The sequence below is a fragment of the Gallinula chloropus genome, assembly GCF_964237585.1.
Source record: "Gallinula chloropus genome assembly, chromosome: 2".
NCBI classification, from domain to species: domain Eukaryota; kingdom Metazoa; phylum Chordata; class Aves; order Gruiformes; family Rallidae; genus Gallinula; species Gallinula chloropus.
In genome coordinates, this window is record NC_140086.1 from 50,394,325 (window position 1) to 50,416,496 (window position 22,172).

The following is a 22,172-nucleotide window of genomic DNA, read 5'->3' on the forward strand; positions in this document are numbered from 1 at the left end:
GTAGTTTCTCTCTTCTTCACTCTGTGTTGAGTCGGTTTTGCCCATTGTCGTTGCTGACAGAATGATCTCTCCCTGTCCTTATTTTTACTTCTGAGCCTCTTAATATATATTTTTTCCCCTGTCCAACTAAGAAGGGGAGTAATAGACTGATTTTGGTGGGCGTCTGGCTTCCAGCCAGGGCTAAACCACCACAAAGTTATTCAAGGCTATCTGTTTCACAAAACATTTTTCTATCAGTAGAAAATCAGAATTAGGAATGACTGATATGTCAGTCAGTAAAAATAAATCCTCTTACCCACTCATCCCCTGCATGGAAGCAGAGTAAGACAGGTCAGTGCTGAACTGTTAGCTACTTGCTAACAAATCGTAGTTTGGTACCCTGAGGAGTTCAGGCACATGACAGGGCTTTTGATGGTTGGGGCTTCTTGTATTATCAGGAGCATTTCTTGGTTTTCTTCTTTCTGAAAGCTGCAACATCAGCTCTGGGAAAGGTGTTTCAGTAGCAGATAAGTATGAGAGGTAAAACAGCAATTAGGGTTGGTGAAATCAACATCTTAGTCTGAATAGATATTTTCTTTTCCTCCTCTTGGCAATGTCTGTGCTTATCAGAACAGTGGGGTGAGGCAGGCAGCTACAGCCTGTTCACACGCTCTGAGAAAGGTACTGCTTGGAGGGGAGACAGGACTTCAGTTAGGACAGCAACACCATAATTTAGACAGAAATAACTAAACTTTGAATCTCAAATAATTCATGCAGTTAGAGTGCGCAATAGGTAATTGTTATCTATTGAGAATCTTCCTCGTTGGCAATAGCTTAACGATCCAAACATGAGTTATAGTGCTGTGGGCAAAGGGCTTAGACCTCTATACCTCTCTCTAGGTAAATTGGATTAATAGTTGAGCTGATCAGCAGCAGTAAGAAAATGGAACAAAATCTGTGCCTGACTTACTGTAAAGCTGAGTACAGGCTGTACTACACCTACATGTTGGTCTTGAAAGTATGTGTAAGGCTTGTTTCAGGACAGCTCAGCCCCCTGTAGCAAAGAGGCTGCTGTGTTTTCTGCTGCTCTCTGTTGTTCCCGAGGCCTGATTTTAATACAGGCAGTATGTGTCACAGCCCTTCATTGTCAGCATACAGGTGACTAGCAACAAAACCCCCCGAACCCCCTGTTTTACCCCTCAGATCTGTTCAGACATAGAGACTGTACCTATGGACCTACTCAGAGAGGACTTGCTTTCTCTCACAAAGACACAACTAAATTTCTTAATGGTGCCATTTCTGGTAACTGACATAAAAATTCTCTTCCATTACTCTTAGGTGAAGTGAAGGGAATGGTTCTGCTTCTGGGGAGATGCTGGTTTCTGTGCAGATAAAACAGTTTACATGCTTTAAAGTAGCGCTGTCGTTCTGCCTTCACTTTAAATTAAAAAATGGAAAACTGTTACTTTCAAGGAAGAGTATTTGGGTTTCTTAGTCATGATTAGTAATGGACAACTTTACTTCTGCTTTCTTCCCTGTTCCTTTCTGCAGAACAAGCTTGCCATCTCCGATGTTTTCTAGAAATGACTTCAGTATCTGGAGTATCTTGAGAAAATGCATTGGAATGGTAAGTAACCAGAAAGCTGTGATAAAAGATGTGAAGTGATTGTGTCATTTGAGGCTCAGATGAAAACTTGTTAGGGAGAGGGATGTTTTTGGCTTTTTTTTTTTTTTAATTTGCTTCTAATGCCTTATTTGCTTTTGTAACTAGGGAAGGTGAAAACAATATTACTTCAGTAAAAGCATTTTTTCTTAATTCAGTCCCTTAAAGTACTGCATGGTAGCAAAAAAATGTTTACTTTTTGAAAAAGAAACCAAACCAAACAACCACTTATTCTTCGCTTCCCCTCTGTAGTGTCACTGGCCAGACGGTGGCCAGATCAGAGGTCAGCTGGTTGGCACATAATCTGCTTCCACCTAAGGGTGAGCTGAAGAGTTCTCTCATTAGATCCTGTAATAGCCTGGAAGTACTCCCTGCAGATAAAGCCCCGCCAGCCTGTAACAGTAGCCTCTGTGTTCAGTGGCTGTTGCTTTATCCTTCTCCCCTTGCTGTAGTCAGGAACAGCACGGAGCAGTGAGATGTGGCAACGATGGGGAGTGCCTGCATCAGCAGCTCCAAGTCTTGTGAGTTGTGAAGCATCTGAGGCTTCCCTCAGTGGTTGTAGTGGAGAAGCATCATAACCTTGAAAGAGAGCAGACTGAAAGCATAAGGTGTGTTCAGGAAAAAAAAGATTAAGAGAGTCTTAATTCCACTTTGCAGAAACTGCTGAGCAGAAGTTGCAGCTTGTGGGGGGCTGGGGGGAAGTGGGGACTGGTCTGTGCCAAAGCTGTGAGCAGGGGGTGCTGTATGATGGAGAAGAGCAGCGCTGCTTACTGTGCGTGTTGCTGCTTACTGGTCGTACTGTGGGCTTTTAACTTCCTGGTGCAGGCAGTTAAAACATGGTCTGAATTCAGAGGGTGTTCTTTCGAAAAGTGTGGAAGAGAATAAACAGCATCAAAACTGTAGGGCTTCCCTTCAAGGTTTATTCCTATTATAAAAAGTCCTTTTTTTTTCTTCAGTATAGAGATCCCCTGTTTTCACTCCTGTGCTGCCAATGTTGTCCTGTCCTTTCTCATCCTTCAGCCTGCCTACCTGCCTCCATAATATGTTTAAGTAATTAGATGGCCTATGTCTATTTTAAGAGTAATAAATAACTTAGTCTTTAAGAGAGTCCTTAATAACTTCATTGTTTCATCTCTGTCTTAATGCCTTTGTTGGTAGGATGTTTGATGTTTGGTTTTCTTTGTGTTTTAAAAGCACCCTTGCTGTCACCACAGATAGGCTTATTGAGCTCATAAGGGATGTACAGGGTTTTTTCCTTCCAGCATTAGCAGGGCCAGGTCAAGCACGTTGCATTAACACTAAGAACATGGTTTATTTTGGTAATAAGCCAATTACACTTGGGTTACTGAAGGTCGGTGTATCTAATCATTTGGTTTGTAACACACATTTCATTTGTGCATCAGGAGCTGTCGAAGATCACAATGCCAGTTATATTCAATGAGCCACTGAGCTTCCTGCAGCGACTTACAGAGTACATGGAGCATACATACCTCATCCACAAAGCCAGCTCGCTTTCCAGCACAACTGAGCGAATGCAGGTACTTTTGGCATGATAATTAGTGGTAGCTCTTGATGAAGGCATTGAGATTTTTTTCCTTTGTAGACAGCCTCGTTATAGGAGGGACTCCTGTAATCTGGTGCATGTTGGATTCTCTTATTCATTAACCAGTTTTGCTTATCTTGGAAAATGTTGTACTTTTCCTAAGGCTTGCTTTTTTTAGCTTTTTCATGAAAACTGCTTATTCCCCTGCCTTGCAAGCAGAATTTTGCTAAGCTATTTCAGAAGAATCACGCTGTTAGTACCATGAAAGCTGTTGATACTTGACAAAAGTTAATATCTAAGAGATGAACTGTGTACTCTTTTTTGAGTAGTGTGTTGCTGCCTTTGCTGTGTCTGCTGTAGCCTCACAGTGGGAACGCACAGGGAAGCCGTTCAACCCCTTGCTTGGAGAGACATATGAATTGATCAGGTAAGGAACAGAAGGTGCACTGAAGGGTGGAGGGTGGTGTTCTCTTTAACTGGTGTTTCATTAGACTTGTTAGGTGGCTTGCAGACTGATCTTCAGTTTGTGAGAGTCCACCGGCTCCTCTGAGTAGTTACTGGGGGTGCTTGCAATGTGTTCCAGGGAAGGGAAAACACTTAACTTTCCAATGAAAAGATGCATGGTGCCTAAGGGAGATGACAGCTGATCAGATTTGGTAGTAATTACCTTGTTATATTATCAGAGAACAGTAGGGGTTGGAAGGGACCTCTGGAGATCATCTAGTCCAACTCAGCTGCTAAAGCAGGTTATGTCCTCAGCTATTTGGAAAGAGGATGTTCTGTGTATTAGTCGATCTGTCATCTTGTTATCCTAGGGCTTTAACTAACTCTTGCACTCGAGTACAGCAGCTATGTACGAGTCCAATTATCTGTTTGGCTCTGGGGAAAAGAACTGCAACTTCATTACACTTGGTACATAGAAACATGCTTTTGGTTATCTTTATTTTGCAGAGATGATCTCGGATTTAGACTTCTCTCAGAGCAAGTTAGCCATCATCCACCGATCAGTGCTTTCTATGCTGAAGGTTTAAATAATGATTTTGTGTTTCATGGATCAATTTATCCTAAACTCAAATTCTGGGGCAAGAGCGTGGAAGCGGAACCAAAAGGCACAATGACTTTGGAGCTTCTTGAGTAAGTTGATAAGCAGTAATCACGTAGGCACTGTGGCCACATCCGTGGTGACGAGTGTGCGTGAGTTACAGCCCAGGAATGGATGTGTCCTTAACACCCACAGCCTCATGTGTGATGGTAGATCACTTTACGGGGACGAGGGGATGAGAGGATGAAAGGAAATGCCATTGTTTCTCCTAGTATACTGCACACTAACAGCAGCAGTAGTCGTGGCTTGTGTCTGTTCTGCAGGTGCCTGGACATCAGTCCTACTGAGAGTAGCACACTTGCGCCCTGGTGGCTTTCCTCATCTCATTCAGTGCTAACAGTGACTGGGCTGAAGTGGGTGTTTAAAGGAATTGATAAAATCAGTAACAATAGGTTAATAAACCTGTTGATGGCTTGCTGTAGGAGTGACATCCAATACGAAGATACAGTAATTAAATTGTTATTCCCCTCCCTTAGACACAATGAAGCCTACACATGGACAAATCCTACCTGCTGTGTGCATAACATCATTGTGGGCAAACTTTGGATTGAGCAGTATGGAAATGTGGAAATAACTAACCATAAGTAAGTTTAGAGTGTGAATGCTTTCATTTGCATGAGTTTGAAGAGGAAAAGCATTCAGAAGTAATTAATGTCCTCTTGTTCTCCCTGTAGAACCGGTGAGAAATGTGTCCTAAGCTTCAAGCCCTGCGGCCTCTTTGGAAAGGAGTTGCACAAAGTTGAAGGCTACATTCAGGACAAAAGGTAACAGCATCATTCATAACAGGGAACAAATTGCTGCCCTCTGTTTCTGGTTGGAGCTGTAGAACTGAATGTCTCTGACAGTCTGTCAAGGGAGTAAACCTGCAACAGGAAGGTTATAAATTGCACAACACCAGTAGTGGAGTTTTAAGTGTTGCTTTCAAAAATTTTTCTCAAATATTTTTGTCTAAAATACCAAAATAAATATTTTTAAGCTGCTTTGTAAACTTGGTCTGTTTTTTGACAGCAAGAAGAAACTTTGTGCACTGTATGGGAAGTGGACTGAGTGTTTGTACAGTGTCGACCCAGCTACATTTGAAGCTTACAAAAAAAATGACAAGAAGAATGCAGAGGAGAAGAAAAGTGGTAAACAGGTATTTACCACCTTTTTACATGGTTATCTGAAAAGCGTGATAAGGCAGCTAAATATTCTAGTAGCATTTATGAGCATTAAGATGTCTTTTCCCTTTTATTCTTTCTTTGCTAGTAGGATACAAAAGGGATTGGATGAGTACAAGCATTAAGGGATAAAATGCTTTCTCTGTCAAGGATTTGCGTTCAAACTTCCCAAAATGTGGAGTGATCTGAACACGGGCTGGTTCATTACCTGCTTCTTCCTCGGAAGTCACATGGAGGAAATAGTGTATCCATTAGTCAGAGCCTGGTTTCTGATCATAAATGGTAACATTTCTAGTCCAGTGGGAGGGTTGGGCACCTAGAAGCAGGAGAGACTAGATTCTCATCTTGGTAGAAGATGGTGTTTTCCGGCTTTTACAAGGAATTTTTGTATTGCTTTCTATTAGTGCTTCACAACCATAAAAATGCTTGCTTTTTTTTACCCCACTACAATTAGATTTTTTTTTTCCCCTGGGATAAAAAAAAAATCCTTATCCTTAATTCTTCCAGATCTTCAGTCAGCAGTATGCTTTCTGTTCAAGATGACTGGTGACAACATGCAGCTCAATGCAGAACAACTCCTTGCATAGCAGCTTCAATCAGAGAGTGCTCCTGTTTGGTGACTGAAGCCAGATGGTTTTTTTGCTGGTCTGGGCCTTGGTAGTTTCTATACCTCAGAAAAAAGAGTTCTGCAAGCAGTTGTTCCTGTGCAGACTGTTGCTGTAGCTGTGATTTGCGTTAGCGCTCTCCTGATCACAAGCACTGCAGCACTGGGGATTACTGCTACTCTCCAACCCTGCTTGCTCTGGGGAGGAGGAGGAGGAAAGACAAACACCCCGTGTCTCTGTTCAGCTGCCGCTTGGCGTTTCCCAGCAGCGCTTACCCCACGGTCCTTGGTTCTTCGCTTCAGAGTGCAGCATCCTACTGCACGGAGCTGGGGCTGACCCCAGGGCAGCGCGCTGGTTCCGCTCACGGGACGGAACCGCCTAGGGAAGCGGAGGCGTTGCGGGGGTCGCTGCGCTGCGTGGCTGGCGCGCTCCGCTGAACGTGCGTCCCCGGTGCCCCCGTGCGTTCGAGGGGCCGGCGCGCTTCGGGTCTCGAAACTCACCGGGCTGAGCCCAGCCTAGCCTGTCCTGTGCGGATGGGGCTTGTCCCCCCGTGACAGGGACGGATTCGTTCAAGCATGACCTTTCAGACGTCTCCTGATTCGGATTGTCGTTGTTTAGTTGTTTTCCAGCTGTTCTTTCGTGCTGCGTTGCTACTAACGAAGAACTGCTTCTGTCTGCCTTTAGGGAACCTGCCTGGGTCCGAGTCCTTTTGCAGATTGCCCCAGATTTCCCCCTGAATCCCTTTGATAGGGATAAAACTTAAAGAAAAGTAGTTTTTCAGGGAGTTAGACAAGCCTTTGTGAATGCAAAGGTGGTATTTTACCAACATCAGGAGAATTCTAGTAGATCAGGAGTGAGACCAGGGTGATTCTGCTCTGAATGAGCTAGAGCCTTTTTTTAATCAGCATTAATGTTGTGCAGTATTTTCAGTGCAAATACAGGGAGGAACATAATGTAGGGCAACAGCAGCTGCCCTCACGTGTGCCTTGTTTACAGACACCAGAGGTCTTGCTTTGGCAAAGTGTTATTAACCCCTCTAGCAATATACTGAAGAGGCTGAGTAGCATTCAGCATAAAATATGATTATAGCAAAAGCACACAAAAATCCACTTTTTACCTAGTTCTTTGTAATTTTCATACTTTTAAGGCATGTATGTATCCAGCAATGCACAAGTAACAGTGTGTATAGTGGCCTTGCTATAATAGTTTGGAGTTTGACAGGTATTGAAGTGTCTTTCTTTTGATATGAGAGTACCCCTGTGATCTCTTTCGTTTAAAATTCCTGTTTTCTGAAATACTGATCAGTGTCCTTTAAAGGACAGAGTGGCAGATTGCCAGCACAGTTCAGCTGTAGTCAACTAAAAGCCCTGTTTATCTTCCTGATAGCTGAGGGACTAAACCTGTTGTGGTCTGTGTGTTGTTCTGGCTACTTTGCAGCCTGTTCATTATTAAAGGCACTGCACCCAAGTGCTCCACAGTGAAATGGAATCTGTAATGCTTCCTGCTTTCCTTGGAGGCATTACAGGTGTGAATCATCTCAGGACAACTGAGCCCACTTTGGGTACTGGGTTGGTTTTTTGCACTGAAACATGAGTTTGTTTTATCTGATGTAACCATCAGGGAGCAAAGCTTATTAACAGGGGGATTAAAGCTGCTGGCATTTAGCCAGAGTATTTAAAGCATCAGCTGCCTTGACGGTCAGCTTTACTGTCTGGGGGTCTCTGAAGCACCCTACTGTTTTTTGCTGTGACAGTGACACCATGTTTTCTTGGGAGAGCTGCCTTTGTTGTCAGGCTGGCTGTAGTTCAGTGTGGTAGCATGTGTTCGTGTGGCAGAGTCAATGCTGACGGCTGCTTTAGAGCTCTGCATAAATGGGTGCTGGTTTAGAAACTAGTTCGGGTCACACATACACTGTGACCACCAGTTACTGTCCTGGTAACCCTGGGTGGGGTTTTTCTGGGAGAACCATTCACGGTGCTGTGGCTGCCGCTGCCACGGTGATGTGTGCCAGCCTTTTTGGGATACCCTTCCCAGAAGCAGCAGCAGCAGCTAGTCTAGGATATTCATGTCATGCTTGCAGTTTGCCATTTCAGTTGTGTAGTGGTCAGTGGGAAGGGAAGGATCCTCTGAGCAAGGAGCGTAGGGCTTTCTGCTGGGTGCAAACTGAAGGCAGCGTTTGCATTACATGCTGGTGTTTGTCTGATGTGGAAGGACAAGGAATGTGACTTCTGTGCCTCAATTTTAATGAGGCAATAATGGAGCTAAATATCAGGCGTGGAAATGTTTGTGTTTGAGGAAAAGGGTTATCCCTGTGGTGGGAAAATTGATGTTTCCTAATGCTTGAACATCCTGATTATATTTACAAAGATGATGTGAGAAACTGTTCGTATTCTTCTGTTGGGAGGGAATTGGGAGTATCCCTGCTGTGTTCATGCTGTTACCCTTCTTGACAAGCACTAGAAAAGTTACTTTGTTTCTTAAATGACTTGGTTTTGGTTGAGGAAACTTTCTGTAATGTCATTTCCACCGTAGTAATGAATAAATGGCACAAAGGGTTTGTGGCTCAAAAAAACCTCTGCTTTGTGTGCTGCCTTTAGGTGAGCAATACTGAGGAACCAGATGAGATGCCATTGCCAGATTCTGAGAGCGTGTATGTTATTCCTGGAAGTGTTTTGCTATGGAAGATAACTCCAAGACCTCCAAATTCAGCACAGGTCAGCTATGCTTTTGCTTATTAGAAGTGCATGTTGCCCTGTCATTCTGTGTGCTGAGCACAAAGCAAATCCAGCTGTTACCTTTTTCATTAACAGCTCTGGGTCTGCCTGTTTATTACAACAAAGTTTCCTACTGCAACTGTAACTCTGTAATGTGGGGTTGGAGGAATAACTGCCACAGGCATGGCTCTAGAGTTTATGGACTTTCTCTGGAAGATGGGATTCTTCATGTAGCTAGTGGTATGGGGGCTTTTCCCACCTCCTCTCTCCACCTTTCTCCCTGCACTTGAGGGACCTACTGTGTGAGAAATACCTTCTGAAGGGCATTGTTAGAGGACAGGCACTTCCAAGGAGATGCTTGCTAAGCCTGCATAGCATGAGCAGGCGTGTGAAGGGCTGTGAAGCTGGGGAGCAGGCGGGAGGAATACAAGGGTACACGTGCAACTGGACAGACAAAGGATAGGAACAAGAAAAGGTGCCCTCAGTGGTTTAATCAAGGGGGAAATCTCTTTACAGAGATAGGGGAAATACCAGTAGGACTGGAAAAAGATGATGGGAGATAAGTACATGGAGTAATTGGATGCCAGCCTGCTTAAACTCAGACACCAAGGATCACCTGCACTCTGCCTGACGGTGCAGGTTTGCTGGCATCCTGAGTGTTCCCATCTTGAGTGATTAAATCGTAAAAAAGCCCTTGGAAGTTTGTTTTTACCCAGCAGCGTTCTCGAGTATTAGGACTGTCAGGTAGGGACACCATGAAGTCACCTTTTATCTTTGTCTCTGAATTGCAGATGTATAATTTCACTAGCTTTGCTATGGCTTTGAATGAGCTGGACAAAGAGATGGAGAGTGTCATCCCCAAAACTGACTGCCGGCTACGGCCAGACATCAGAGCCATGGAAAATGGGGAAATAGGTAATGTCTGTTATTGGCAAAGTGGGGAGGGGAGGGTGGGGGATTTTTTTTGGTTAAAACTGGGGGATTGGGGAGGGGAAGTGAATTCCACATTGAAGTTGTTAGATGAACTGTTAAAGTGTGTAGCTAGCCATAAAGATACACTAATTCCTCTGTGCTGCAAGACAGTAACTCTTTCATACAGCCTTCTGCAGGTTGCAGCATGCCTCCAGTGAAAGGTGTGTCACCCACCTGTACTGGTGCTGGTGGGGAGGTTCTTCACAGCAGCCCACAAATGGTGCTGTGCTCTGGCTTGGTGACCACAGCAGTGTTGATAATGCATCAGCATTTTAGCTTTTGCTGAACTACCTCTGCAGTGTCCAGACCATCTCTGTTTCTGGGGTTGGCAAGAAGCTGGGAGGGGACACAGCCGGGATAGCTGACCTAAGCTGACCAGAGGGATATTCCATACCATGCAACATCATGCTCAAGAATAAATTGCATGTGTCAGGGGGAAGTAGCTGTTGCTTGGAGACTGGCTTAGATACAGGTCTGCTGGTGGAAGGTAGCAATTGCCTTTGCATCACTTTTTCCTCCTTTTTTTCCTTTCCCTTCACTCACTAAACTGTCTTTGCCTTGACCCCAGAGGTGGGGTGGGGGTTTTTTGCTTTGATTCTCTCCCTTAACCCTTTGGGGTGGATGGGACTGAGCAAAGGACTTATGGGTGCTTAGTTGCTGGCAAGGAAGCCTCCACACCACCTACTTGCTTGTGTTGTTCCACGTAAGCAAGAAACTTTACGATGCTGTGCTTTTTATTCAGGCCCTCTTCTGCACTCCACACTCAAGCCCTACAGTAGGAAGCTAGTCTAAGGAGGCAACCTCTGAGCACCGCAAGGAAGTGTTTGTGAACAACTCAGTTTTCACTTTCCATCAGCCTGATGTACAAGGGGTGTTTTCCTGTGCAGTCTGAACTGTTTAAGTGAAACTGCAATGCCAAAAATTGCACTGCATGCAGAATTCTCTGCCAGAAGCTGGGCACTTCTGTTGTCCTTGAATAGTGAGTTAGAAATGCATGATGGAACTTGCAGTGAGCAGGAGGAGTTTGCCTTTAGAAACCCCATATTGTTACTGTAGATGCCAGAGAGTGGGAAATGTCTTCCAGTCTTCTGACATGTCACTTGGTGTTAAATGCTGTGATATGGTGTGAAACAGCCTTCCCCTGGCCCTGCTCTGCTGCTTTTTCTTTGGCACTTTGCACACTGAGGCAGGATGAGCAGCTTTGTAGGCTAAAAGCACTGGGGGCTCTTTTGCTTCCTCTGGGTTGTGAAGTGACTGGGGTAAGTCAGGAAACCTCTGATGCAGTTTCACCTCTGTGGTAGGGCAGGGACTGGGACTGTGTGAGATAGACAGACCGAGATCTAGGTGTGAAAACTAGTGACGTCAGCATAACGCAGTGCAGTTGTCGCTGTCTGGTCATTTCTGTTCTCAGAAGCTCATCGCTGCTTCTTTGAGGCTTTAAAAATAAGCAGATCAAAGAATTCCCACCACCAGTGTCTCCTGTCTGTGTGATGCTTTTGTGGCCATACTGGGCAAGGACATTGGTTCAGAGCATCCCCAGTAATTTGTCTGTCTAAATGAAATATGAAATAATTAGGCTATTAGCAACAGACAGTGTTCTTTAACTATACTAATAGCACAAAGTTTGTTTAGCAGATAGACTGGTAACAGGCAGTGTGTTGAGTAACTGGGAATGGCTGAGAGTCTTCCAAAAATTGTTCTCTCAGCTACTACTTTCTAAGATGTGTATGAGATGTTTTTTGAGGATTCAGGTATGAAAGGGGTCATCTTTCTGCTAATCTTCTTCCTGTTCGGACTTCCTGCCCATTCTCTCTACCTAACAGAAGTAGCTGTTCTGCTAGTTTAGGACCATGACCCTTGCTACTGTAGTCCCTTAGCAGAAAAAACCAAACAGAAGAACAAAAAAAACAACAAAAAAACAAGGGATGCTGCAAAAACCACAGTTCTTTGTGGTCTGGAAATGAGTAGTCTGTTGATCAGTAACTAGGCACTAGTAGCAAGTTACCCCAAACCTTAACAAGAAGTAGGTGGCCAGACTTGTGAAATAAATCCAGCTTATCTTACTCAGCTTCCCTACTGAAATAAATTCTAGGTATGCCACCTCCCCTAGCTCACACTTGCTGACACATAAACATGTTTTCAGTGTCCTTGGGCCGTGGATAAACATGTATTTAGCAGTGCTAAACACTGGACTTGCATTGGCTGATGCTGTGCCACAGCTGGCCTGGTGTTGCTCTTAGACTAAACCAGAAGCTCTTGTGTGTCACATAGGAGACTTTTTACATGGACAACTTCTACTACTTCCTTTATTTGCTGGGTCAGATGGAGTAAGGTGTCTTTCTTATGTTACACTTAAACACTTTCTGTGTTTTTATTTCTGTACTTTTATTCCTTCAAGACCTGGCAAGTGAAGAGAAGAAGAGGCTAGAAGAAAAACAGAGGACTGCCCGCAAGAATCGTTCCAAGTCAGAGGAGGACTGGAAGACGAGGTTGGTGTGCTTGTCTCTGTGTGTGTAGTTACAGGAAGGTTTTGAACACTGAGGGTAACCACCAGTCCGTGCTGGTGATGGGCAGTGTTGTGTCAGCACGAGGAGCTGATGACCTCACCAGGTTTGGTAATGCCACTGTTGTGTTTGCAGACTGGGTCCTTGCGCCTGGGGCTGCGGTGCTTCCCCAGGGAAGCATCGGTCTCAGTTCCTTCCCTCTCACCACTCACACACCCACATTCCACTGTGAGAACTGTGTTGTCTTCCTGAGCACCTCTTGGTTCTTACACAGAGTTGCCACTGATAGCTGCTTGTATGGACTGTTGTTGCTGATTGATTTGTAATTGCCTCAAATTTGCATGTGTGGTCAGGGAGGAAGAAATGCTTCCTCTGGTGAGCTTGGTAGCTTATTGCCCCTGAGGCCTCAGCTCAGTTGCTGTGCGTGGGCAGTGCTGTATTCCTGCTGCATATGCTCATCAAAGCTGGGGAAATTATTTTATCACCCAGATATCCAAGTCATTGTCTTCTGAGACAGTTGCTGTCTACAAAAGCTAGAAGAGCTAAGGGAAAAATTCACATACAAAGGATCTGCCAGGATGGTTTGGGGTGGTTTCCTTTTTGTTGGCTGTTTTGGTTTTGTTTGGTTTTCTTTTTTTTAACTAGAGAGGGGTCATTTGGGACCCTTACATGCAAGCTAAGTAAAAACTGTAAAAACAGCCAATTGAATCTAGTTTTACCAGACAAGGTCTATTTAAAAGTATACTAATAAATTAGTCTTTTCACAGGGAAAAAAAAAAAAGGTAGGGTTAAACTCTCTAACAAGCTTCACACCTTCCCTATTACCTAGTTACTAATACACTCAGACGTTGTGGATTAAAAATCTTTAAAATGTCTGTTTGTAACTGTAAATCACTTTCTCTTCTTTCTTTTATTTTTTTTCCAATGAAGTCACCCATCATCCCAGAGTCCCAGGTTTGGACATGTCTGCCTTTTGTCTTTTTCCTGTGCCTGCTCTCCTGAAGTGTTTGGGTTGGTTTGCCCTGAGACTGGTGGAAAATAACATTTTTGTAATGCTTTCAAGAAAAAGTGTTAAGTGCTGGACAGCCTCACACCCTCCCTCTTCCTTTCCTCAATTCAGAGCGGTTCTATCTCTCACCAAGTGTTTTGAAAGCAGGAGATAGCTACACTGTGTTCTTCCAGGTGCCTGAAGTAGCTTCAGGTTTATTTCAAAGTGCCTGAGGTTGGTATTGGAAATTGGGGTGTTCCCAGGGGGCCACTCACAGCACTCTTTTTTGGGGTGTGTAGTTAGTGAAGACACCATTTACAGTTGCTGTTGTGCAGGTGCTGTAGACCTGTTCAGCACTTGCCAGGAACATCCTTTAAGAACTCGTCGTTTTCCAGGATGTTTCTAAAGCTTTGGCAGAAAATTCCTAGTGTGTGAGCTCTTTAGTGGGAATGCCACGGGATAAAGTGTGGAGGAAGAGTTAGGTTTTGGGGGAAAAAAGCATCCTGTGAAGGGCAGCTCTCCTACCTGTGCCCAGGTCAAGTGCAGCCCTCAATCTGTAGAGTAACATAAACTCTGATGTAAACTACTGTAGTTCCCTTGGCACAGAAAGGGCTTCTTACTCTGTCTGGTGGAGTTCCTCCCTCAGAAAGACCATGCCCCAAAGTGCCCAGGGATTTTATTTGCTTTTTAAATTATTCTGAATCCACTTTGGAGGCCTTGCTGAGTGAAGAAGTGATTCACATTGAACACTTAACGTTTTGGAGACTGACCTTAGTCTTAAGCCTTGAGTTAAAGACTAATTCAGTTGTGAAACAGCAGTGGTCTGTGCTGCTTTTGATCGTCAGTCCCCTCCTTCCCCTGTCACTCACCTGGGTAGATGATCCGATTGCTTTGGGTCTCCTTTGTGTCTCAAACTTCATTCTCCCCATCGCCTTCCCCCTTCCTATTGAAACAGGCGGTCACTGCAGGAGGAGCACAGCCCTGACCTGTGCAGGTGTGGAAGGCACACTGCTGAGGTACTGGCTGGTAGAGTTCCTTAGTGTGAGGGGTGAGGTGCCGGTGTTTACCACCCTGCCTCTTGGCAGGCTCTGGAATGAGCCCCTGCTGCCTGTGAACTAGAGGAGGTGAACCAGACGCACGTGCGCTCCGGTTGCTTCAGAACAGCTGAGGCATCCTGTGGGGAGGTGATGCAGCAGTGAATGACGTGCAGCATCAGGGCTGAACGACTTCCATCCTCTGTTGGCCTCAGTTCACGTAACCAGGGCAGCAGGAGAACTGCTGAAGTGTTCAGCTGTTCTGTTTGCCACTGTGAAGGCGGGAAAAGGCGTTTCTCCTGCTGGGCATCGTGGATCTGTTGAGCCAAGCAGGGCCTACCTGTGTGTTAGCTGCTCTGCTCTGTAACACGGTGCTGCAGTACTGGAGGTCTTTAAAAAAGCAAAAGCATAAAGACCTTGAGTCATATCTGGTCCAAATGTGCTTTCATTTCTGTTCTGAAACCTTGCAGGTCCCTGGGAGGGAGGAGTGGAGTTAAAACGGGGTGTCCCGCACTGAAGCGTGTTCGCTGCAGTGAGGCACACAAAGCAGGAGCTGGCTGTTGGGGCCACTGGGGAGGTGAAAGGAAGCTGTGGAGCCTGTTAACCACAGAAACGGCTCCTGGCAAGCTGACTTATGCCGTAGAGGCGGCTTGGTGAGGAAGCTCAAAGCCAGAGCTCCAGTCGTGTGCAGTGTGCTGTTGAGGTGGACGTTGGAGTAACTAGGCCCAAGCAGAAGGCGGCCTGTGGCAGTGTAACAGTAGGATTGCCAGAAAGGGGGGCGGGAGAGGAGGAAGCAGCATAAACTGCTGTGCTGGGGTGGTCTGACAGGGCTGTACTCACCTCTGGGGGATACTTCCCAGAGCCCCACAAAAAAAAAGAGGTTGCACATGCATGCAGATGTCACCTGTGTGCATACACCCTGTGTCTCCAGGTTAGGTGTGAGGGGAGAGGGGAGCAAAGAAAAGTGGTGCTAAACTTCAGTGTTTCTGACAACAACCAGCTGCACCAAAGCGTGTGAGTAACTTCACGGAGATGGGATCAGCTTCCCAGGCGTTCAGACTGGCCCCCCAGTGCTAACAGTGACGTGCAACAGTTGGGCTGGAATAAGCCAGGTCTTTTCCTGCAGCCTGTGGGCGATGTGTTCTTCTATGCTGAGGATAGCTGGGACACTTGTTCCGGGTTAAGTGCACTACAAAACAAGGGTTTAAGAACCCAGGGGGAATCTAGATCCTGGGGAAACGATGTTTTTCTGATTTCAGGACTGCAGTGCTTGTGGTGTTCACATGTCTTGCAAAAACAGTTACTGCGCATGCATGCCAGAGTGATTGTTCACAACTGCTTTGAAGTAAAACTGTCTGTACCCCTCTCCTTTTGACTGCCACAAGTGACACAATACTGGTGGCAGCAGTTTCAGCCCTGTGGTAAAGGGGGAGATCTGGCCACTGAAGACGAGTTTGAATTCACTTGAAACCAAGAGGGCTCCTGTGATCACAATAAGGACTTTGAACAATAAACTACAGAAGATGCAGCAAAGCAGTTCTGAACTTGTTATAGACGTTAATGTGAACAGCTCCACTGACCTGGCCTGTGTTTCCTTGCAGATGGTTCCACCAAGGCTCCAATCCCTATACTGGTACGCAAGACTGGCTTTATTCTGGCAACTACTGGGACAGAAACTACTTTAATTTGCCTGATATTTATTAAAACGCAATAAGGAGCCTGTGACTGATACAAATAAGTCTTAATCTGTTTTAATGTTTTCCCTTGTTTTACTTATGTCCTGAAAAACAACTGACATGTTATCCAACCGACTATTAAGCATCACCCCAGTAAATCTGGTGGTACCTGATCTGCAGTCCCAGGTGTAGGGGAATAATGTTTCTGGCTGACAGGTGGGTCCTGTGTGGACAAAAGCTGAGGCACCGTGGTTGTGAGCTGCCCTGTTTGCTGAATACACCTATATTAGGTTGTGGTGTATGAGGGATGGAGCACCTTTGGCCGTCCTGTGAATACTTTCTTTTCGTAGGTAACATTGGCACAAGCTAAATTGGTTTTATTTATTGTGACATGGGAATGTTTAAAAGCACACACAGTAACTGCAATATTCTGTTCTTAAATGAAGAAGGGTGTGTCACTTTTGTAAAGATGTAATTTTTTCATAAAGTGGCTTTTCTTTTACTAAAGTAACTCCCTCCTATCTCTGGAGCATTAATGCAGTTGAAGCTGGCAATGTGACTCAGAGGTATTTATTACTCCATGTTTTGTGCAGTGCGTTTTGAATTCTGCTCTCCTGTTTTGCTACCAACCTTATGATTTAAGGAATGAAGAGCCATTCAAATACCTACAGGTTTGATTTGAACTGCACACTAGCAGCAGGTTTTAAAAGAACCTGTTCCATGCACTAGAAATTCACCACTGCAAAAAGAACCTAATCAGTCCAGGACCCAGTGGAATGTGGTGGGGGGGCGGGGGGGAGGGGGACAGGGCCTGTGTCTGTACTGTGCAGACTCCTCAGGGGGGGAAGTCTCGTGCATTTCAGAGGCAGAACAGCACCTCAGCGAGGCCTGTGCACAGCTGTGTTGCCCCTTTTCAGTGGGGTGCATTCAATCCTAGAGTGTAAGTTTATATTGACCTGTGTACAGAGCTTCGAGAGGGCAAGCTGCCCCTTGTACAATATTTTAACTGCTGTCTGGAGGCTACTGTTAATGGAATAATTTAATTGCTACTAAATAAAGGCTTCAAATCTTCTTGCACCTGGTCTAAGGTGAGTGGTGTTTTACTGTGTTGACCCTGTCTGATCAAGCCTACTTCAGAAGCTGCTGCACTGGAGCTGGGTGACTAACATGCATCCCAGGGGCTGGGGAACCATGTCCTGCTTGCTTGAAAGTGGAGCGAGGCTCAGGTGTTCAGGGTGGTCCAGTAAAAACTGTTAATAAGGGAGACAGGGAGATCTGTGCTCTCTGGTTTTTTACTCTGTGCTGCTTGAACTACCCAGGTAGTGATGTTGGGATGTATTTGCATAGATGAGGGAAAGCCTGTGCTGCGAGGGCCAAGTTCTCACGGCAACCCTGGAAGTCTTCTTTCTGCACTTAAGCCTCTACTCTGGCCAGTGTTTCCCAAAGTCTCTTTAGTTCCTGAGCAACTTCAGGTGGGAGGCAGAGCTCAGTAGAAAGAGTGGAGCTGTTGGGTCAGTGCTTCAGCTGGTCCTACACCATTGACCACTCAGTGTTCAGTGTGAGGAAAAACAGAATTTAGGTCCTCACTTGCCCCCCCAGGGTCAAGAGGGGGAAACCTTTACACATCATCAGCTTGTTCTATTTGAGCAACTTCTACGGTGTAGTTTTTTTCTAGACCTGTACCTCAGGAGATCTCAGTGACCATGCCTGGGGTTGTGAAAGCTCTAAAGCAACATTAAGGTAGCTCTCCTCGTCCCTAAACCCATGGTTGGAGGAAGAAGAGTAACTCCTGCCACTAGTTGAAAGTGTAACTGTCCTCTTGCTCCTGCCACGGGTGTGGAGTTCCTTCCTTGGAGCGTAACTCCAGCAGTGCAGACAACACCCAGTTACCTGTAGCCAGCTGTGGCTCTCTGGCTGTAACTGGGCAGTAGTTTACACACACACCAGGAAGCTGGGCAGGCTGCTCTGCCAAACAGCTGCAGCAGATGTGTCTCCATGGGTGTAATTCACAGGGAGTTAAACATGAGGGAGGCACACACTGCATTGCTGGCTTGCTTGGAGCGTTTGCACTGAGATTTATTACTTGGTGCTTCTCAGGTCAGCAGGGCCTCTCCTCTCAGCCTGTTGAAAACAAACCAACATGGGCTCAGGAGACAGGGGCCAGCAAGAACCAATTAACTGCCACCTATCCCTACACCTGGGTTTTGCTGGATTCTGAATCCTACGGTGTTCTACAAATGGTGAAGGTTCAGGCAAAAAGATGGGAGACTATTTAAAGTAAGCAAGTTTGAGTAAAACCAGAGCAAGACTAGTACTGCTAACCACACAGTGTAACAAGCGGAGGAAGGCACTGGGTCTGTTACCTACCACCCAGTTAGCAACAGGTTTTAAACCTTCCTTTATCTTTGGGAAGTGTTAGATTAAGCTTGTGGTAGTGAAATCCATGTCCCTGTGCAAGATCCCTGCAAGAGGGAAGCTTAGTTCTTCCTGCCCCTTTGCTGTCCTGCAGCGCTGTGACTTCCAGCAAGCCCCGTTCTACCTGTGCGCTCCGCAGCAGCTGGTGGGCCTGGCGGTGCAGCCATCACCCCATCCAGAGGGATGGCCACGGAGAAGACACGGGGGGGGCACGGCTCAGCCCCGCTGTCCTCAGCGGAACGAGATCCCCGGCTTGCCATATCCCCCTCCTCCTCAGCAGGCCTGGCGACAGGGACTGGGACAGCGGTGAGTCTCTTCCTTGCACCTGGCCCTGGGGCTGCCAGGACAGTGGGGCCAGGAAGAGGCTTCCAGCCCTGCACGTTCTGAACGTTAGAGCCCACTAAAATGAAAGGAGGAGCACTCTTGCCCTTGCTGTCTCTTTCCATCACATAAACTGGAGCAGGTAGTTGTGGCAGCTGACCCCAGTGTTGATCTTCCCCCTGGGAAGAAGGAACAGCAGCCCCAGCAGGAAGAAGGGATGATGGAGATTGTTGGCCTTGAGTCAAGTCATTTAGGCAATAGAGGGTCCACACATTGGAAGGTGGTGGTGGCTGTCCTGGTTCACTGGAGGCCATGGCTACAAAGATAAAAACAAGAGGGTGCTGGTATCACAAGTGCCCAACTCCAGTCACCTTGTAAATACTTCTGCCTAAAATAAACACACCTAGGCATGTTGGAGAGGAGAGCTGGGATGGCAAACACACACCTGCAGCCTGGAGAAAGTCAAAGTGTGTAGGGTCTGAGCAGAGGTTCCTCCAGGTTAGCAGCTGGCTGCTGTTTCTGAAACTGAAGTTTGACAAACTCCCCTAAAACTTGGGGTTGGTTTGTGGGTTGTTTTTTTTTAAAGCACCAACATATGTTTGCAGCTCTGCCTCAGCTCAGCTCTCCTCTACAACCCACCCTGCTGTGACCTCTCAGCTGTACTTCTCCTGGGGCATGGGGCACATTCTGCAGTACCAGGGAGACTCAGGCCAGGGGACCTCCACCCTGGAGGTTTTCTCCAGCTGGGCAAGGTTGGAGCTGGGCCAATGTCACCACAAGGAAGAGGTGCTGGTGAGGGCCTCACCGTGACAAGTGAGCACCAGCTCTGCTGCTGTTTGTGGAACTGATGACCAGGGCTTGGTCCGCTTGCCCCAGCTGCAGAAACTCACCAAGGTCAAGGCAGCAGAGGCAGCCACCACCATTTTTATTAAATGGAAAAGCTCCTAGGTCAGTGCTGGGGTACGTGACATCTTTCAGGGGAGAAGCAGCAAAACACCCCTCTTCAGCCACAGGGCACATGTGTTACATCTGAGGTCTCTAACACCTGCTTCAGAAAATAAGGCTTGTTTTGAACAAGACCATTTGGCATCAGTGGGCACCTTCTTATCACTCCTGTTTGCCCACAGGAGCACAGAAGCCCTGCACAGAGGTAGCCACATCTCTTAGAACAGATGGTAGTGTGATCTAACACATGTGCTCTGGAAGCAAGTAGACACTGTTGGCACAGTAGTTCTTTAGAAGTCATCTCTACCCTGTGTTGCACTGACATGGGCACTTTTCCATTTAATGGCCACCGATCAAGCTGTAGAACTGGAAGCTGGAACAGGAAGGCAACACAAAGACATACCTGACAGGACAGAAACTCGCTCTGCTGACACCACTCGTGCTGTAGATGCTGCTTGCTCAGGATGGCACTCTGAATCCTCATCAGGTGAGCCTAAAGCTGTAGCACTTAAGCCCTGGCCTGTGTTTAATGGCTGCTCAACCTTCACCAGACAAGCTGTTAGGTCTACAAAGGGAATGACTATTTTCTGTGGAAACTGCTCTATGTAGCGTGGAACCTCTGCGTCCATCATGGCCTTGTCATCCTGGTACACTGACCCAGCATCAGTGGCTGAGGTTACCTCAGCTTCCTTGCAGGAAGGCACAGCCTGTGATGCATCTTTAGGAGCAGGTGATGGTGAAAGAGGTGATAGATCCTCACATGAGGTGACACAGGAAGCCTGATTTATGTCATTGGTTGAGACATCAGCCTGGCAGGCTGACAGCCCTGACTCTCCAGCTGTGGAGGACTGACCCCACCACACTCCTGGTTGTGACCCAGCAGCCTGTACAGTACTCTCAGCTGCTGGGACAGCAGCAGCATGCTCAGCAGCACTTCCTTCTGTTGTAAATTCGTTCTCTGAGGTCTGAGAGTCTTCGTGAAGAGTCTGCACGTTGGTTGCCACGTCCCTCACGGTACAAAAAGCACTGCAGTTACCTAGCACGTGGGCCGCAAGCTGCGCGGGCTCAGCAGGCACGTACACCAGCTCAGGTCCCTCAGGGGCTGAAGCTCCATCAGATCCAGGGGGAAAGCTGCTCTCCTCAGGGGCTGAAGCTTCATCAGATCCAGGGGAAAAACTGCTTTCTGCAATGGAACTGGCCACTGACAAGCACTGAGTCGATTTGGAGCTATACTGAGTATCAGGTTCTTCAAGGAGCTGGTCTTCCTCTGTGTCAGTACACTTGTCCCTTTGCTTGGGCTCCCCAGCAAACAAAGTGCCTGCACACTCAGGGATATTCTCTTCCAGCCCCTCACTCCCAGTCTCTGCAAGGTAAAAAGCACATAACAGCCATGTGTGAACAACAGTTCCCATGTAAAGCAAGAGTGATTTACAGCACCAACTCAACTGGATGCTCTACAGCACAACTGTCAGGCTTCCTGGGTCACAGGTGACAAAATTAAGGAGCAGGTTGCTGCTTACCTATCAATAAGGGGAAAGATACTTCAGAGAGCACTGGTACCACTTCAAAACCTGGGAAGCCTCAACCCTACTCCCATCCTGCAGAGACTGCTGCATTCTTACCTACTGCCCACAAATACTGCCACACTCACAGGTTAGAGGATTCAGCCTTTTACATTAAGCACATGAGATAAGCCAGTTAGATGATCATAACTCCACTTTGCAACACCTCAGAACTCTAGATCCATGCAAGTTACTTTGGATGCACAGAGGGACAAGGGTGGCATTTTATCCTCCTCAAGAATCTGGAGTAGTTGAGCTGATGGGCAGCCACGTCAAGTACCGACAGAACAACTTTTAGAAAGTGAGTGAACAACAGCTTCTAGATCAGTTATCAAGGAGGGATCGTGAGAGAGTACAGGTGGGATCGAAGCAGTGTTCCATCACATGGTTAATAAAACCCTCAGCATGGGGAAAAAACCCAGCAAACCACGAGGTCTGGTTTCTATCATGATTGGCAAGCCTTGGCCAACAGGCAGCACAGCATCAGAAGAGAAAGTGGGTCTTTAGCACATCATCACAGCTCAGCACTGAGCTGCTTTCTGCAGCTATGACTGGATGAGATAAGAAGTCAGGAGGCAACATGAAGAATGATAGAGCTAAAAGCTCTCTGAAAAAAAGCCAAACCATTGTTCTGGTGACCATCCTAAGCCAACAGAGACCCATTTATAACCCAGTGTCAGCACTGGGCAATGCCATGGCAAAGAAAGGCTCCCTCACAGCTACGCACACACGCTAGTCGCCTATGTCCCACATCCCATGCTGGCACTGTGGGTGGGAGGCTCCAGTGACTGGAGAAAAGGGAGTATCACACCCATTTTAAAAGTGGTTGTAAGGAGGCTCTGGGAGGTATGGACCAGGCAGCCTGGTAAGACATCAAGGGTACAGATACTCCTGGAACACAGAGTGGAACATACAGAAGATGGGTGAGTGAAGACAGCCAGCACAGCTTCACCAGGGGCAAATCATGCCTGACTGACCTAGTGATCTGC

General features: G+C 46.5%; 1 protein-coding gene across 2 annotated transcripts; it reads left to right on the top strand.

The window, feature by feature from the left end:
- Positions 1-1,533: 1,533 nt before the first annotated feature.
- On the top strand, positions 1,534-17,017 carry LOC311205777 (oxysterol-binding protein-related protein 1). 2 transcript variants are annotated; one of them, XM_084280276.1, is made up of 12 exons: positions 1,534-1,606; positions 3,046-3,180; positions 3,515-3,612; positions 4,137-4,319; positions 4,764-4,871; positions 4,962-5,051; positions 5,296-5,422; positions 8,650-8,766; positions 9,558-9,681; positions 12,137-12,227; positions 13,173-13,196; positions 15,866-17,017. In XM_084280276.1, the coding sequence occupies exons 1-12, from the start codon at positions 1,550-1,552 to the stop codon at positions 15,966-15,968; spliced, it is 1,257 nt and encodes a 418-aa protein (XP_084136402.1). In that variant the 5' UTR covers positions 1,534-1,549; the 3' UTR covers positions 15,969-17,017. The 2 variants fall into 2 exon arrangements, with proteins under 2 accessions (XP_084136402.1, XP_084136403.1); XM_084280277.1 differs by lacking the exon at positions 13,173-13,196.
- The last annotated feature ends 5,155 nt before the right edge of the window (positions 17,018-22,172 follow it).

Excerpts from the sequence above, each read along its gene's own strand:
- LOC311205777 (XM_084280276.1), top strand. The coding sequence starts at position 1,550 with ATGTTTTCTAGAAATGACTTCAGTATCTGGAGTATCTTGAGAAAATGC. Across the intron at positions 4,320-4,763 it reads ATGACTTTGGAGCTTCTTGA|ACACAATGAAGCCTACACAT; the intron begins GTAAGTTGATAA and ends CCCCTCCCTTAG. Across the intron at positions 8,767-9,557 it reads GACCTCCAAATTCAGCACAG|ATGTATAATTTCACTAGCTT; the intron begins GTCAGCTATGCT and ends TCTGAATTGCAG.